Genomic DNA, 18,093 nt, shown 5'->3' on the forward strand with positions numbered 1-18,093 from the left:
ATCAATTCTTCCTTGTTGGTAAGAATCAAATCCAAGATAGCAGATCCCCTTGTTTCCTTCTTCACTTTCTGGAAAAGGAAATTGTCAGCAAGACAAGTCAGGAATCTATTTGACTTTTCATTTATAGCAGAGTTGGACTTCCAACAGATGTCTGGGTAACTGAAATCTCCCATGATCACTGTATCCCTTCTCTTGGAGAACTTTGCAATCTGTTGTCGGAGTCACCAATCTACATGATGAGGGTCAGCAATCTACTTAGTAGTCGCAGAGTGCAGCAATGAAAAGGGATCTGTTTTTTTGGGAGGGGGGTCACAGTAAGGGAAAGAAATGTCTAGAAATGAGCTGACCTTGGTTGCCTCCTGTTCCTCTTCCTCCATGAACTTTTCACAAGCTCTTTGTGTGTGTGCACACACATGCACATGCTTACTTTCAAATATCTGGAGATAAATTAGTATAGTAAATCTTAGACTCTGTTCTGTAGGACTCTAATTATCACTGATGTGGCAGGGAGTGTTGACTAACAGCTTAAAAGAAGACCAAAACTCAGGAGACTTTGTTGTTTGTTTTTAAAGGCTTTGTTTGGTACAACTGTTACTTATTTACATTTTATTGATTCAGACATCCTGGAGACAAACTAAACGAAATTGCCCTCATTCAGAGTCATTTCGACATATCCAGATTTTACTGAAAAATCGTTGTATGAATATTCCTGTAAAAGTAATTTATTGTGTATCTTTTTTTATACCTTTATAGTGTATTTTAATCATTCTATAAAATACCATAAAATGCAGCTGCCATGTGGCAGTAGTAACTGGCAGTCTCCACACTGGTTGGGTAATGTCAGTATTTAGTTTGGCGGTCTTCAATGTTTCAGTCAACCCACCTTAACAACCTTTAACTCCAGGCAGTGATAATGACCCACAAAGCTGCAAGCATATGACAAATCATGTGACATGAAGAGGGGACAATCATGTGACATGAACACTTATGACCGCAAGTTCAGGCCAGTGGGCAGTAGGCCAAGACAGCAAGAGACAGGAAACACTAGGAGGTGTACTATAGTGAGGAACTTCACCATATTGTTGCTCCTTTCAGATTGTAGGAAAGCAAAGCAAGAGGTATGGCACATGCAGCAAATATTTCCAAAAAAACAAAAAAATGGCAGTTTTTTAAAAGATGTGTGACCCTATGGGTGGGATCCAAAACCTTGTATAGTGCCCCACTCCATAGGTTGGTCTACTTCACTGCTTCTTTAATTTCTGCTACCTTTTGTTGCCTGGATGATGAGGAGATGAATGATTTTGCTATTTTGTGCCATATTCTTTCTTTCCTATTTGTCCATCTGCTTTTTCAGCTTATTCTTTCTCTGCTGCCCTTTGTGAAGGCTCCCGAGTCCCAGAGCTATGTTTGTGCCAGCAGAGACCCTTCTGTTCAGGGTAGTTGCCATTTCTTGTGGAGAAAAATATCAGAGCAAATATTTCTAGGAACTAAATTGAATAGCAAATCCCAATTTTGTGCAGATCAGATGAATTTGCATCTTGACTGGTATGTGTTTCAGCAGCTGCTGTTAAACCTTATTTCTTATACACCTCAAAGTTTAAGCAGAATCTTATGATTCTCTGGAAGGAGATTAAAGCAAGGAAAAAAACTACTAGCAATCTATGATGTGCATCATTGTAAGAAAATCATAGGATGCATAGGGAGCATTGGCCTGCTCCTTTTCCACATGGCCATTGGCAGCTGCACTGGGTGACTTCATAACAATTGCTGCTGTGTGGACACTGTCAAAGCTTCCATTACAGGATTTTGATCTACAGATCTGATACTAGCCCAGCTTTATGATTTTGGGGAGGGCACAATAGTATTTGGTTTTTTATTATTGTCCTTCTGAAAACAACTTTCTCAATACAAATTATTAAAAAGTAAAGCTATTACAAGTACATTAAAGATATATTTATTTTTTAAAAAGATGTCACTAAACAATATTTGCTATCATATAACATTCTTCTTTCCCTCTACAATTTCTAGTTGGAAGAAACAGATTAGCTGTTTCATCCTCTGTTAGAAGCTTAGAAAGACCCTTCTGTTTGATGTGTTTGAAAAAGACACTACAGTAGAGCAAGAAGTGCCATTCTGTGCACAGAGGAATAAGTCTCACTGACACCAGTGGCACTTGTATCTGGGTAATCATGCACAAGATCAGGCTGTGTGAGATTTAAGATTATACGTCCTTGAATGAAATGCATCAAAGCTTTTATGTATCACATCAGTGGGATTATGGCTCTGTACATTTGGCTCTGTACATTTGGGGAAACACAATTAAGGGACCTACAGCAGTGATGCTGCTGCTGTTTATGTTCAAGATTAAAAGAAAATGTACTAAAGTGTGTTTGATAAATCACTCTGGGATGTACAGTTTCTGTGGTCATCCAGTCAATAAACTTTATTTATTCATTCATTGCTAATGCTGTCAGGACTTAGAAGCAGTGTGACACTTTTACTGACCTTTTAGGCACAGCCAGGATAAAAAGCCCAGCTAAAAGGGCAGCAATTGGATTGTTTTTTTGTAGAGAGCGGTAGGGAAGTGGGATTTATTACTTTTAGCTCAATCTGGACATCACATAGATTCCAAAAAGCCAGTTAGGTTTTTAAAATGCAAGAGAGGAGGAAAATGTATTGTGCAGTACTGTTTAAATATATTGTGAGCCATTATACTGGGATCTCTTTGCTATATACATTGTCCATTCAGAGTATCACAGGCCTGAAAAATCTGAAGAAATTGACTACAAGCCAATTTGGGAAAAACATATAAGACAGAAGAGCAGTGGAGCCCTGTAGCTAGGGGCCATGGGGGATTTGGGGGAGGGGACCCTTTAAATCATGCAGGAGGCTGGTGACTGCTCCTGCCACCCCTTCTTCATGATTTGAACCCCACCAATCAGCTGATTTGTGGACCCTTTAAATGGCATGGGAGGGGCAACGGCTGCTCCTGGGTGCCCCTCCCATATGATTTAAAATGTGCAGGAGGGAAAGGGGCAGTCTGGGAGTGACTCCCCCCAAAAAACTGTCAGGGGGACAGACCCCATGGACCCCTGGTTAGTTACAGGCCTGACTGGACAACCAAAATGATTTAAAGGGTTGGATCACCTGGCCTATAAGGAAAAGCTAAACATCTGGTTTTTCAGTTTAGAAAAACCACCAATTAAGGAGGGACATGATAAAAGTCTATAACAATATGTATTGTGTGTTGAGAAAGTGAATAGAGAGGGTTTTTCTCCCTCTCCCAAAATATCTGAAATTGGGATACCCAATGAAGTTGACAGGCAATAAGTTCAGGACTGATTAAATATATCTTCACTCACTGAGTCTTTAAATCATGGAATTCACTGCCTATGGACATAGTGACGGTAGGATTGCCAGTCCTCCAGTGAATGCAGGGGATTCCCCACATATGTCTATCATTTCCTGCCACTGTTCTGAGCAGGAGCAATTAAATTTTTTACAAAATGACTGTCAGGCTAATGGTGCAATGTCATTTCTGGGGAAAACTTGGAAATTACTTTGTACCTCTCTAGGAATCACAAGAAACTCTATGATAAAACAGGAGGAGAAGATTGGATTTATACCCTGCCCTTCACTCGGAGTCTTAGAGCACCTACCTTTCCTCTCCCCACAACAAACACCCTATGAGGCAGGTGGGGCTGAGGAAGCTCTCAGAAAACTGCTCTTTGAGAGATCAGCTCTGTGAGAATGGAAGATTGGAAGCACTTACCGTGAAGCTTTCTTCTCGGTGGTTCCGAAGTGGGTCGGTCCATCACTATAGGGATTAGGCTCCTCTGGAACAGGGTTGGTTCTTCAGATGATCCACCAGGGGGGAGTGGCCTATTCCCTGGGACCTTCCCCGGGACCTTCCCCCAGTCATCACCAAGCCATGACTCCCCCAACCTGTTCATCCTGTAAAAAACATCTTACATAATGGACACCAATAACATTGAAAACACTGCAACATGCTCAAAGTTTATTGAAAAACAATAACCAACTTGTAAGAACAATAAACAAGTCACACTGTACAGTTTATATTCAGAATGACAGTGATGACACAGCCCCAAACACACCTACAACAAGGAAGCCACTCTCACCTCTGGGTGAGTTGGACCGTCCCACTCCGGAATCACCGGAAGAAAGCTTCACAGTAAGTGCTTCCAATCTTCCATTCTCCGGTGATTCCAGGAGTGGGAGGGCCCATCACTATACGAACGTATGGCTCAAAGAATGGGCCATAACCCCCCCCCCCCCCCCGGAGGCACAAGCCCCCGCACTCTGCATGCTCCTGCAATACAGTCCCGTAACCACCTGCTAATAGTGGAAGGTGAAACTGGTTTTCCCAAAGACGCCAAATTAAAGGAAACAAAAAGGGAATCTGATTTTCTGAACCCTTTGGTCCTTTCCACGTAAAAACTCAGAGCCCATTTAACATCCAAACGATGCCACTCTTTCTCCTTTTCCTTTTGGGTATTGGGACAAAAGGAGGGCAGAACAATCTCCTGGGTCCTATGAAAAACTGAATTGACTTTTGGCACAAAAGTTGGATCAGGTCGCAAGACCATCCTATCCACATGGAATATGCACAGCTCCTTATCCACCAATAACGCCTTTAATTCTGACACTCCACGTGCCGAGGTGATCCCCACTAAAAACAATGTTTTAAGGGTCAGGTCCTTTAGACTACACGTAGCCATAGGCTCAAACGGCAGTTTACTCAAAGCTTTTAACACTGTATTCAATTTCCTGTGTACTGCCAGTAGATTGATTAGAGCTGTTCCCCTTAAAAAACGCTTAACATGGGGATGAGCTGTTAGTGAACCCCCTTTACTAGCTCCTCAGACTGCAGAAATTGCAGCCACGTGTCTCCGTAAGGTGTTAGTAGACAGACCTTTGTCCAGCCCCTCCTGTAGAAAGCACAGGCAACTTCAAAGGTTCCCAACCTTTCCCCGTACACCACTTAGAAAAAAACCTTCCAGGTGTTGTTATACACTCTGTAGGTTGAGCCCTTTCTACAAGTTAACATGGTGTCAATAACCTGCTGAGAAAACCCCTGAGATGCTAATTGTGCCCGCTCAATCTCCAAGCAGTCAACTGCAACAGCCCTGGCTGGGGATGGAACATTGTCCCCTGCCATCGGAGAGTTCTGTTCACCAGCAGGCGCCACAGTGTCTCCTTTGAGTCTCAATAGATCTTGAAACCATCCCCTCCATGGCCAAAAGGGGGCTAACAGCACCAACTCTACCCTCTGGTCCAACACTTTTTGAATAACTCTGAATATCAACTGAATCGGTGGGAAAGCGTATAGTAGTCCTGGAGGCCAATTGCAGCTTAGAGCATCAGTCCCTTCTGCATTGGCCTCTCTGCTTTTTGCCAGAAACCTCGGCACCTGGCAGTTCTGTGCTTTCACAAACAAATCCATCTCTATCTTGCCGTATCTGATGCAAAGTTGCTGGAACACTGACTTGTCCAGCATCCACTCCGCTTGGTCCACTGCTGTCTGCTCAGCCAGTCTGCTAGGACATTGTCTTTGGCTGCCACATGCACAGCTTTAATGGACCTCAAATGTGACTCCGCCCACATCAATAGAGACACCGCCTCCTTGCAGAGGGATTCCACCCTGGTGCCATCCTGTCAATTCACATAAGATTTTGCTGTCACATTGTCCATCTTGACCAACACGTGGCAGCCTTTGAGCACTTTTTCGAGGTGGGTCAGACCTAAACGAATCGCCCGGAGCTCTAGGAAATTGATGTTCTGTAGTGCTTCCTTGGTCAACCAGATCCTTGTGTCATCTTACCCCTCGAGTGAGCCCCCCCAGTCAAAGAGGCTAGCATCCGTTGTCATGATGACCCTCTGCGGCTCCCAGATGTCTCCCCCACTCTGAAACCACGTCGGGTTTTGCCACCACTGCAACTGTTCCCTGAGAAGGATTGGTAACTCCTCCTGTATCTGGACTTTCTGAGGTATGAGTTGCAACGGATGTGCATGGAACCTGGCTCAGTGCAGAACATCCTGACAGGACACCAGAATGCCCAACAACTGTGCTAGCTGCATCAATTGCACCTCCTATGTCGAGACCACCTCATGTAACGAGCGTTGCAATTTTTTCTGCCTGTCCTCTGAGAGGAAAACTTTGTCCCGAAGGGTGTCTATTTGCATTCCCAGATGCACAATCCGTTGCAAGGGATCAGATTGCTCTTTCCCAGGTTCACTACGAACCCGTGCTTCTGCAAGGTCGTCACAGTCAATTTTGTCATGTTGATGGACTGTTGATATGATTGGGCTCTCATTATAACGTTGTCCAAATATGGATACAGCAGGACCCCCTGTAGCCGCAGGTGAGCCACTAAGGCTACCAGGATCTTCATGAACACCCGAGGGGAGGACTTCAACCCAAAAGGGAGGGCTTTGTACTGGTAATGTCTCGTGTTGTACGTGAACCTCAGGATCCTCCTGTGACTCTCTGATTGGAATATGCAAATAAGCTTCGGAGAAATCTATAGAAGTGAGAAATTTCCAGGCTTGGATAGTTGGAAGAATAGACCGTAAGGTTTCCATCTGGAACTTCTTTTACCAGACAAACTTGTTCAGTCATTTGAGGTCCAGGATGACCCAAACATCTCCATTCTTCTTTGGGACCAGAAACAGAATGGAATATACCCCCGTACCCCGTTGGGGTGGAGGTACCTTCTCTATAGCCCCTATATCCAAGAGGTGTTTTATTGCTACAAGCATTTGTTGGTGGGCGAGAGGATCTGGTTTCTTTGGGACGTCGCAGAACCTGTGAGGCAGAAACCTGTCCAGCTCTATGGCATAGCCTTTTGCCACCATTTCTAACACCCATAGATCTTGCACTGAGTGTTTCCAAATGTTTCCAAAGTGCTGTAACTGTCCCCCGATCCCTCTCGCTTCTGGGTTCTTGGTGTAGTCATTGGGATCCCCCTTTTTGGGGGGGGGTTCCCTTTGGAACCAGAATCTGACCTGCTGGAGAAGGATTTAAAGTCTCTGCCTCTGGGCTGCCATTTACCTTTGAAGGATTTGAAATTAGACGAACGATTGGACTTCTTTGAATCTCGAAAGGATTGGAAGCGTCTCTTTTGTTTGTTATCCTTTCTCTTGAATGGCAACACCTTCTTTTTGTTCTTGTCCTCTATGAGGAAACGTTCTAGTTCATCGCCAAACAGCTTTGCTCCTTTAAAGGGAACCACCACCACTTTGGCTTGTGCTGCTAAATCTGCCTCCCAAGTACGTAGCCACAGGTTCCGCCTGGTTGCCACTCTACATGCCCTTGCTCTAACTGAGAGTTGGACAGCATCTAGGATCGCATCTGCGATGAATGCTGAGGCCAGAGATATTTTCTTAAGTTCATCTCTGTCAGCTGCAGCTAATTTGGAAGCCCAGAGGTGCATTGCCCTTGCAAATAGGGATGCAGATGTAGAGGCCTGAACTGACCAGGCTGAGGCTTCAAAATCCTTACGGAGGGCTTGTTCCATCCGTCTGTCACATTCATCCTTGGGGAGGTCATCGGCGTCCATTGGTAGTACCAAACTGGAGAGCAAGCTGTTCACTGGATCATCCACCGTAGGTAGCTTCAGGCGCTTAGTTGCCTCCGGGATCAACCCATACAGTTTAGAGAATATTTGTGGGTTTATCTTTGGTTTGGCAGGGTTCTCCCACTCTGCCTTAATGATACTGAAAAAAGGAGAAGGGAGCGGCACCTCTGTTTGGGAGACCCCTAGCTTGGGCATCATTTTCCCAGAGCCTGATGCAAGGTCTGGATCCAACTCCTCCTTTTCTTTAGTGGTTGCCTCGAAATCCAGTTCTCTAAGTACCTTGGGTAAAAGCTTTGGAGCGAACAGTGGGTGCTTCTTCCTCAGATAGCTCTCCTCCCTTCTTATCGGATGATTGACTGAAGGAACAGGAAATATCGTCCTCTAATGAACTAGCTGCAGGTGAATCCACCCCTAAATCCAACTTGCTCAGCTTTGGGTGAGAGGGGGCACTTTCTCTCTTTCTCTTCTTGCACCCTGAGACAGCAGAAGAAAGATCTTGGGGAAAACTCCTGTCCTTTAATAATTCCCTTCTAAGCCATTGCAGCAATTTGCTTTTGGCATCCTCTCCAGACAGGTCAGGCTCATTATCCTCAGAGGAGACTTGCGTTGTTGAGGTCCCTGAGTAGTTAGCCAATTCAAAGTCACTAGGGGAACCCCTTGCCGTCAAAGAACACCCATGCCCTTCAGCCATCTCGATGCTGGGAGGCTGAGGAAGTGAAAGTGAAAGAGAGGGAGCTAGTTGTAGGAACTGCAGGCACAAAATGGCTGCCTATCTATCTGCGCCTCTTTCCATCTCCTCTGCCCATCCTTTCAGGAATTTCCAAGAGAAAGGAACCCCGTGTGAGGGAGGCTGCAGCCTACTCTGGTGGCTGCCATGCCAGCCAGACCTCTTGGTCACTTCAGCCCATCCCAGGAAAGAAGGACCCTTCTGGCTCTAGCCCTGACTCCCCAGCTAAGGGGAAAAGGAGGGAAGGGGGGGCTGGTCTGTATCTGGCAAAAAGGGGGGTCCCCTAGAGCATGCACCCACTGCCCTCGGGCTTACCCGGTCTCCTCGAGCCAACACTCAGGGCCCCGGTCTGCAGACGTCGCTCCCGCAGCGCTGTGTGGGACCACTCAAGGTCTCCACCACTTCCCACTCTTGCCAAGGTGCGACAGAGCAAAGGGGAAGGAGGAGGCCCTGCTGTTAAAGGACACTCCACAGAGACCTCCTCACCACGCCCTTGTCAGGGCCGTCCCCGACGCCAGCGGGAGGCTCTCTTCGTTCCGCTGGCCACTTCCCCACAGCCCAGTAAGGGAACTCGGTTGCACTTTTTTTTTCTTTGTGGATCATTGCATCCCGTCGCTGCTGAACATGTTCTATTCCAGCAACAAGGCCAGTAAGACTGGGGGAAGGTCCCAGGGGATAGGCCACTCCCCCCCCCCAGTGGATCATCTGAAGAACTGACTCTGTTCCAGAGGAGGAGAAGGAGCCTAATCCCTATAGTGATGAACCCTCCCACTCCTGGAACCATCGGAGAACTATGGCTGACCCAAGTTCACCCAGCATCTGCATGTGGAAGAATGGAGATTCAAACCCAGTTCTCCGATATTAGAGTCCACACACTTAACCTCTTCACCAAACTGGCTCTCAGAGTTTTTCAAAGTGCCCAGAGAAAGCTGATGCCACTTCCAGGTTTTCACTAGAAGTAACATCAGTCCTCTCTAGGAATTGCCAAAAAATCTGTAATGTTATAACATTTCCGGTGATGCTTAGAGAGGCACAATGTAACTTCCAAGCTTTTCTTGGAAATGACATCATGACGTCACAACAGTTTCCTTCAGGTTGCTAGGCTGGGCTGGGCCTGGCTACCCAAAATGACTAATGCAGAACAGGTTTATTGAATGTTACTAGCCATAGTGACTCAAGGGAACTTCCATATGCAGACGTAGGAAACCACTGGATACCAATGCTAGAAGGCAGCATCATAGGTAGGCATTTGCCTGTGTGCCCAATTTGTTGGCCCTCCAGGGCATCTGGTTAGCCACTGTGTGAAACAGGATGCTGGATTAGATGGACCACTGGTGTGATCCAGAAGAGCCGTTCATTGCCACAGAATGTTAAAGTGACCACTAATGTAAATAGTCTTGAAAGGAGCTTAGTTCGCATTCCCCAAAGATGCACATGACCAAGGAACAATGCATTCTTTATAAAATACAACGAGCCATGTCTTCTCTAATACTGATTTGAACTTTTAGGTTCCTTGCAATGCTTGTGTCAGTCTTTCAGATGTCCTTTGGTCAGAACCATAGTCTGACTGCAAACATGACAAAATAATCTGTAACCAGTTGTAATATGCAGGTTGCAAAGGAATAGCTTTGCAGTATGGTAAACCTACATCAAATGTATTGTTTATACCCATTAACAAGAGCAGTGTGTAATTCTCCTTTCTGGTTGTAGGTACAGTAAATGGTTATCTCTATGAAGATGAAACCCAGCCTGTGCCTCATCTTGAAATGCTGCACTTGGTTTGCATTCCCTGCTGTCATAACGTAATCTAAACAGAGTTTCACTCCTCTAAGCTAATTGACTTAAATAGATTTAGAAAGGTACAATTCTGTTTAGGATTAGCCCTGTTCATACGTTACAGTTAACACACATATATTCTTGCATGTACATGTTTACATCTGCTTATAAGAAAGTCAATATGTGCTCACCTTACAAATGAAATTGGAGACCAGTACCAGAATAAATGTGGGGTTTAAATCACATGTTGAACTGTACCTGCATTTAATGTAACATGAGAATTACGCAGAACACATATAAAGAATAATCAAGTATACACAGTATGCAAATAGTACATGGATTCATGGTAATTTGTGAACATAGCTTATGGAAACAGGGAATGCAACCCAAGTGCAGCATCTAAAAGATAAGGGCTACACTGAGTTTAAATTTTGACTTCAGTATTCTTAGAAAGGTGTGACCCTCCATAGGACTGCACTGTCAGTTGCATACATTTTAATACACTATTCAGTATGTCTACTCAGTGTAGCATCTGTAGAAGCTTTTGGTTTTGTTTCTAATGGTAAAGCTTGTCTCTTCTGGGAATGACTTCAGCTATGAAAGCAATTTTTTCCTCTTTCAGTTGATTTCATAGGAGGATTTGACTCTTACGGCTATCAAGGCCCTCAGAAGACATCTCATTTACAACTACAGCCCATGTACATGTGAGTACTTAATTCTCAAGATATTTTGTGCTATGCCAGCTGTTAAGAGGAAATATGGTAAGAAATAGGGTTTATGGATATTTTAAATTCAAGGCACATTAATTTGCTAATTTTCCTTAAAAAAAAGAAGAAAAAAGCTGTCATCTATGATGTTTGACTTAATGGCCCTGATATGTAGTATCATCACAGATTTATCAGACTAGTCAAAACTTGAATTTATGATAAAATCAGCTTCCATTATTATGACCCAGGTTTTTTAAAAAATATAACAGTTGTGATCTTACGTTCGCTAATGTTGAAAGTTCTTTGGAGATTTTTGGATCTTTGGTTGTGCAGGCTCTGATGGAGCTCTGCCTCGCTGCACACCAGGGCTCTAGAGTTTGGTGGTTGCAGCAGATGATCAGTATGCTTCCACTGCTGCTTCTACTGAATTGCACGGTGAAGCTTCAGTGTACAATAGTACCTGCTGGGGTCTAGAATTTTGGATGGAGGGGAATAGTCTGAAAGTGAGAGTTCATTCCACTCATTCATGATGAAATTCTGAAAGAAAATTGGTTAGAAAGGGCTAGACAAATTGATTTTACCATGTAGTATTCTTGTTCCTTGGAATTCACAAGCCAAAAGACATCTAGTAGAATGAGTTTGGGGAAAAAATTAAGGACTCTGTAAAATCTGTACATGATTGGCAGAAGCGCTCAGTTTGGCTTCTAATGAGTGGATTGTGTATTAAAAGAAGACAGTACTTTGACTAAACACAATTATGTGAAGACTCATCTGTTCAGATGCCAAGACTCTGCCCTTTTTCCCCCTCTTCTTTTAAAATAAGCATCAAAGATGTCTATTAAGTCATTACAAGATGAATAACTTGGGCATACATACTGTAAATGGATTTTATATTTGATAGAATTGGCATAATTACTTGTTTTAATGGGGTGGGAAGGGGGCTATCTTGGGAAAAAAACTGTTGACATAACACTATCATTTCCTACAAACACAAAAAAATTAATAGAAAAATGTAATATGAAAGCTTCATCAGTGATGAGTATCCCAGCACCAAGCAAAATATGATCTTTATCAAAGACGGCAGGAATCTGAACTTTGCTGTCTGTTTTTTTAAATCATCCATTTAAATGCATTCTGTTTCTACACAAAATATACCTGAGACAGTTTACATCATATTGAAAGACAAACTATTTAAACAAAACTATTTGGATAAAACTAATCATAAACTTGCCTAAATTTATAATAATCATAAAAGCCTCCAATGTAAAACAGAATTAACTATAACAACACAAAAACACCAACAGAAGAAAGACAATCAATTAAAAGCTTGCTCAGATATATTTTTTTAAAGTCTTTGTCACTGGAAAATCTTCAACAACAGCCCCAAACAGAGTGGACAGGGATTCTATAACTGGGGAGCCAGCTGTGTCTTCAGTGGGCACTGACTGCATGAAGCAAGGCCTGAGATGACTGGGACATTCTGGCAGGAATGTATGGGAGCTTCCTTTATCACAACAGCCTTTTTAGTGAAGGAAAATTTAGAAAGAAGTATGCGTTTTAAAAGTTGTTTAGTAAGAAATGAGGAAACATTGATATTTTATTTAGAATACTGAACAAAATGATTTAAATGACTGTGTCATTTACATAATACATGCCAAGCATTTTACCAGGCAGTTGGCTCAAACGCATGCTGTGTCCAGTGGCTGTCAGAAATATGCACTGTTACCTATGTAGCTAGCATGTATATTTTTATACCACCTCTCCTTCAAGGAATCCAGGGTGACATCCATTCATCTTCCTTTCCCTGTTTTATCCTCACAGGGAAATAGGTTAGGCTGAGGGAGACTGACTAGCCCGTTAAGTTCCATGTCATTGTGGGGATGTAGATCTCCCAGATTCTAGTTTGGTGCTCTAACCACCATATTTGACCACTCTTTTTAGCATGAAATTCCACGCAACTGGCCATCCTGTGAAAATATCAAGCAGCTGTTGGCAATATATGAAAATATTATGGTAGTTACTGGCATGTCCAAGCCCAAGCAGCTACTGATATTAAGACATAGGACCTTTCCAGTCCTGTAGGGTTGCCTATTTTACCCTCTGTCTAACGCACAAAAGATAAGAAAACCAGGCTGCACTAATCAAAATGAATAACTAGATTATTTTGTTTGGTGATACTGTTTATATCTGGTAGCTAAAATTCCTGCAAGTGTTTTTGGACCAACATAGAGAGATTCCAATTAAAGTATAAAAAAACAGAATTTATTTACAAAAGCAATTTAGGGTTAAAAGAACAAGAATGGATGTACAAACAAAATACAGATAACACACAAAACAATAACCCTGTCTAAGTTAGTCTTGGCTATAGATACAATACCTGTTTGCTCAAAGGACTGCTCCCGTGAGGAGTATTCTTACAGCTGCACAGCTTGGTGGCGGAGAAAGGAGAGCTCCTGAGGCAAACTGTACAGACCTTCAAAAGAAGAAACTTGGCTCCTTGTCCTTGGAGTAAAACTGAAACAACTGCCTCTCTCCAACGTTCTCCTGGAAGTACTTATTGCATAAGAAGTCATCTCCTCCCTGAAGAGTCTAACATATCCTTCTTCTTCTGATGTTCTTATTGCTATCTTTACTATGCTCACTCCTAGGTTATTTATCTTTGGCTAGCTGTCAAGCAATTAGGCACTAGCCAATAGCAGTTGGCATGCAATTTAGCCCCTAAGATCTAGATCATTCCGATCTGAGCTGTCATTCTGGCTGGCTAGATGAAGTACTGTCAGTGGGGTTTGACAGCACCGGGTGTTGCCACTTCACCAGGTGGTTACACTTCACACAATGATTTCACTAACACAGAGGTAAAGACTAACCCAACAAAAGACTTACAGACCAGGGTTAAAACAGTACAATGCGCATCCTGCCAAGACTTACGTCTTGGGACCTCAATTTCCTGACACAACTAAACAAACATTCCCATGCCTCCTACTAAGTCAGCCCATTGTTCAGTATTGTCTGTTCTGACTAGCAGCAGCTCTAAAGAGTTTTGGAAGAAGAAACATCATTCTTAACATCTCCTGACAGGAGATGAATGTGAGACTTTTTGGCATGCAACCAAGTGCTCTATCACTGAGCCATAGCTTTGTATGCAAGATGCTTTCCCCCCACCCCCAGGAGCTTCCATCTGAGGGCCATATTGTTTGAACTGTCCCTAATGTACTTCCACAAATTAGAATAGTGTATAAAATACAGATCTTGTGTTGATGCTCAAGTATCAGAGTTGTGAAACATGCTCCAAAACATTTTCTCACCTGTATTTGCCCAAAGCTTTCTTCTCACTTTTGTCAAAGTGTTGTACACTTGCAAAATGTTATTTCTTCCAGTCACTGTTTATAGCTCCTAGGTACTTAGAGCAATTCTAATCCCATTTCTTCCTTCATAAACTATACCTTGCCATCAACATATGGAACCTTCTAGCTGAGATATCCCATTCTCTTTATGTCCTCTGCTTCAAGAATGGCTGATTGCATTTACAGAGCTTACTAAAACCGGCTGGGAAGAAAGTTGAAGCTTTAGGGCAAAAGGAGTCAGTATAAATTTTGAAAATTGTAGCTTAACACAAGAAAACACAGGAGAAACATTAAGGATGCTGGGTTACTTTCCTTCTTGTTGGTTCCTGGTCTCTTTCTCGCCGTTAGATTTCAGCACATGCAAAAGTGAAACTAATATGCACCAAAAGGGCCATTGCCATATCAAAATTCTTTGGTACTAGAACTGGGAAGAAGCAAACAGCATAACCCTCCTGGGACTTTACCCTAGGAGCATATTAAGAATTGGGGGGAGGGGGAGAGGACAAAAGAGGAAGATTGTATGTCTGAAAACTATCCTGTCAGAGAGGGCTACAACTCTTTTTTTTTATTTAGATAATCCTCCCACCTGTTATCTGAAGTAGTACAGGTCCAGGAAGGCACCACCTAGTCTTTTTTCTTGCACTCATTTGTAATTTCTCCATAACTGTCCTATGAAGTTATTTAAAAGAGAGATAAAAAATTAATACCAAAACTTCAGATTACTTTAAAGTGTTATTTAGGGTGTGAATTTCTTTTTAACATGCCAGTTTGTAATGTGTCTTCATTCCACAGTAGTATTATAGGGAGGGATGTTTACAGAAGAAATTGGCATTTTAGTGCAAAACTGGAAATGCCAGAAAGGGTACCATGTTGCCAAAGGTATTGTGCTTTCCTTTTTGAAAGCCAGTTTGGTGTAGTGGTTAAGTTTGTGGACTCTTATCTGAGACAACTGAGTTTGATTCCCTACTCCTCCTGATGAAGACCACACAAATTCTCTTAACCTGCTGGAAGAACCACTGAGGATCAGCACAGGCAAGAGACCTACATACATAGCACCAACTGGCTGTTCTTTTTTTTTTTTTTTTTTTGTATCACCACTTCTCTCCTCAGAGAAAGAATTCAGTTCACCATCCCATTTCAATTATATGACTATTTCAATTATAGCCAAATACAGATTTCCTGACGCTGAATTAAAAAACAGCCTGACAAATTTACATTGCAAAGAGATCTCCAATACCACTTTTAAAATGCATAAGCCTCTCCCCAGTCACTTCTGGCATAAGCCTCTCCCCAGTCACTTCTCTGTCACCGTCCAAACCTTTCTGATGGAGGCTGTAGTTGCTGTGGCTACCACTGATGATGGTCAGACAGACATAATGCCAAGAGAGAAAAAATCTGCCCTTCCCAATCTGTTCCCTTTTCCTCCACTAGAGTGTGACAGTTACATATGGAGGAAGAGTAAGATCTCAGTGTCTCCCCACTCTTGGAGCTCTGAACATTGACATGGGAAAACCAATGGCTGTTGCCTGAGCTAATATTCATGTTTTAACTGAGATTTATGGAATTCTAAAGCTTAAGAACTGGGGGCTTTATTCCTCCCTTCAAATAAAAAGGGAAATTGGGGGGGAATTTACTTCCCAACTTCAAACAAAACTGTTACGTGCCAATGCATGATAAACTATTTACTTCTGCATAAGAAGTGGTTTGATGAGTAGTAATATTGTTGCCCACTTTCATCCTGTTGCACCTGATGTACTTGGCTATGTTTTTTTTAATGGAGTTGCTAGTAGAAACAGTAACTGTGAACCCTAGCAATAATCTCATGACATTGAATTATTAAAAGTGAATATCAATAACAATATTAGAATTGAAGAGTAAGCCTCTGTACTGTGTGTTTTTCTGCCATAGGGAAACTTATGAAGGATAGGGACATTGAAATAAGGAAGTAAAGACAATGCCAGTCTCTTATATTCTTCACAATAAACATCGTTGTTGAAAAAATAAGAGACAAAACTGATAATATCTGATGCCTAATGCATTAGAAGAACTGCTCCAGAAGAGCTCACCATTAAAGAAGGATTATATAATTCTTGGATGCCCTGCCATCTCTAGTGCCAGGGAGCTGATAAAATTTGCCTTATGGAAGTTATTATCCTCTGACCCGATTAGAAGTCATTAGTATTTACTTGTTAGGGTAAGCCCCCCATATTTCTTGTCAAGTATTTGGCCATCTATTGTTTGTCTTGATTTTTATATTTTACATATGATCTACTGTTATCTCCAGGGCTTTTTTTTTTTTTTAGCAGGAATGCAGTTCCAGCTAGCTAGGTGTTGGGGTGTGGCCCAATGTGCAAATAAGTTCCTGTTGGGCTTTTTCTACCAAAAAAGCCCTGGTTATAACAGTGCTCTCTAGCAGTCATGATATCCAAGCAACTTGCTGCCTTATTTATTATGTTTGCATGAGCTCAGAATGGCAACAGTAGAGTGAATGCTGTTTCATTAAGACTCAGCCCCATGAGCCACAAGAGCAGAAGCAACTCTAGAGCCTAGAAGATGAGCTAGAACCCAAGAGCTTCCACTGATGAGCAGGCAATTTTAGGAGTGAAAAAGGACACTCGCTTTCTTCTTTTCCTTCCCATGTATCAATGCTGAGGGTGGTCAGTCCCTAACAGTGCTAAACATGTGTTAGGCAGAAGCATAAATGGGAGAAAGAAGGATCCAGATTAGGACTGGCACTTTTCCCCCTACTCCTCACGGTCTGCTTAACCTGTCATTGGCAAAATTGGTGTCATTTCAGGAGCAGTTGAAGGACTGCACTCTGAAGATGAACATGCACAAAAATTCATCTGAACACATGCCCCCTTAAGCATGTTGTGTGGGGGAGAAATTTTAAGTGAATAAGTGCAATTCAGTTTCTTTTCTGACAAAGCATTATTGCCTTTTTAACTTCTCTTTTTCAGGTCAAAGTGACACAAGTAAAGCATGTGGTTGAGTGGAAGGACCTGTCCAGGGACTTATTCCAGTCTGGCCTCCTATGGGTTCCCAATTTTTTCTGTTTCAGTATATACAGGACCAGGCATACTTGGAGACGGAGACATCTCTTTCTAACAAGCCCAGAGAAGAGTGCACAAGATTCTTCCTTTCTCATTCTGGAATCTCAAATTCTCATACAGAAGGTTCAAACAGAGAAGCAGTGATGCCATCTTCTGGCTGCAATCTACTTTCCCCCCTTTTCCTTCTGTCTCCTCCATTTGGTTCTTTCTGAGGTTCTTTTGTACTCTGTCTGGAGCCGCATCTTCTTAATAAAACACTAAAGATACTGCGATGACCTTGAAACAAGAAGTCAATAGGCAGCAAGTTGATTGCCCTAAAGGCTGGAATAGTATATACTTGCCTTAACCCAACCTAAGTTGCACATCAGAGAAATTCAGTGTGGGCTTTCTGAAGCAACTTCCTTTAGGCTCAACATGCTGTTCATTAATTCTAAAAGATATCTAAGGCTGTGTCAGGTAACCGACTCTGCTTCTGCCAGAGTCGGCTGTGTAAGAAAATCATCAGAGAGTAAGTGCTTTACTATGAAGCTGCCAGAGTGGCCGGAATGTCAACACTGGGCTCTTGGGAGAGTTGTAAAATGCAGAAAAAGGAACTTTTACCAATTTCTGGAAATAAACAACAAAAACAGTGCTCCTTAACCCCACTGTTTTTATTTACTGCACTCTAAGTGCTTTTATAAGTGACTCTATGTCTTTTACTAATGACAGAGATATCTGCATATTTCTATCAACAGAGGCCAACTAAAAATGTATTAACTATGTTTACTCTTTTATAACAAATTCCAGTTAAAAATCCTACACAAGTGAGCTTTTTTTAAGGAAAAAAAACCTCTGGATAATATAAGACCTTCCTTGGTTTTGGGTTTTTTTAAAAAAAAGTTGGGGTGG

The 18,093-nt window shown here is 42.5% G+C and overlaps 1 protein-coding gene across 3 annotated transcripts in view; it reads left to right on the forward strand.

The window, feature by feature from the left end:
* Nucleotides 1–17,882, forward strand: part of NKAIN2 (sodium/potassium transporting ATPase interacting 2) — a 952,006-nt gene extending 934,124 nt beyond the window's left edge. For 2 of the 3 annotated variants that reach the window (XM_060238906.1, XM_060238922.1), the window contains 2 exons: nucleotides 10,724–10,805; nucleotides 17,113–17,882. In XM_060238906.1, coding sequence (XP_060094889.1) covers nucleotides 10,724–10,805; nucleotides 17,113–17,122 — 92 coding nt within the window. In that variant the 3' untranslated portion in view covers nucleotides 17,123–17,882. Of the gene's footprint in view, nucleotides 1–10,723; nucleotides 10,810–17,112 lie in introns of those variants that run through there. The other variant, XM_060238914.1, reaches the window with a different exon arrangement.
* The last annotated feature ends 211 nt before the right edge of the window (nucleotides 17,883–18,093 follow it).

This window comes from Heteronotia binoei, chromosome 1 (assembly GCF_032191835.1).
Source record: "Heteronotia binoei isolate CCM8104 ecotype False Entrance Well chromosome 1, APGP_CSIRO_Hbin_v1, whole genome shotgun sequence".
NCBI classification, from domain to species: Eukaryota; Metazoa; Chordata; class Lepidosauria; order Squamata; family Gekkonidae; genus Heteronotia; species Heteronotia binoei.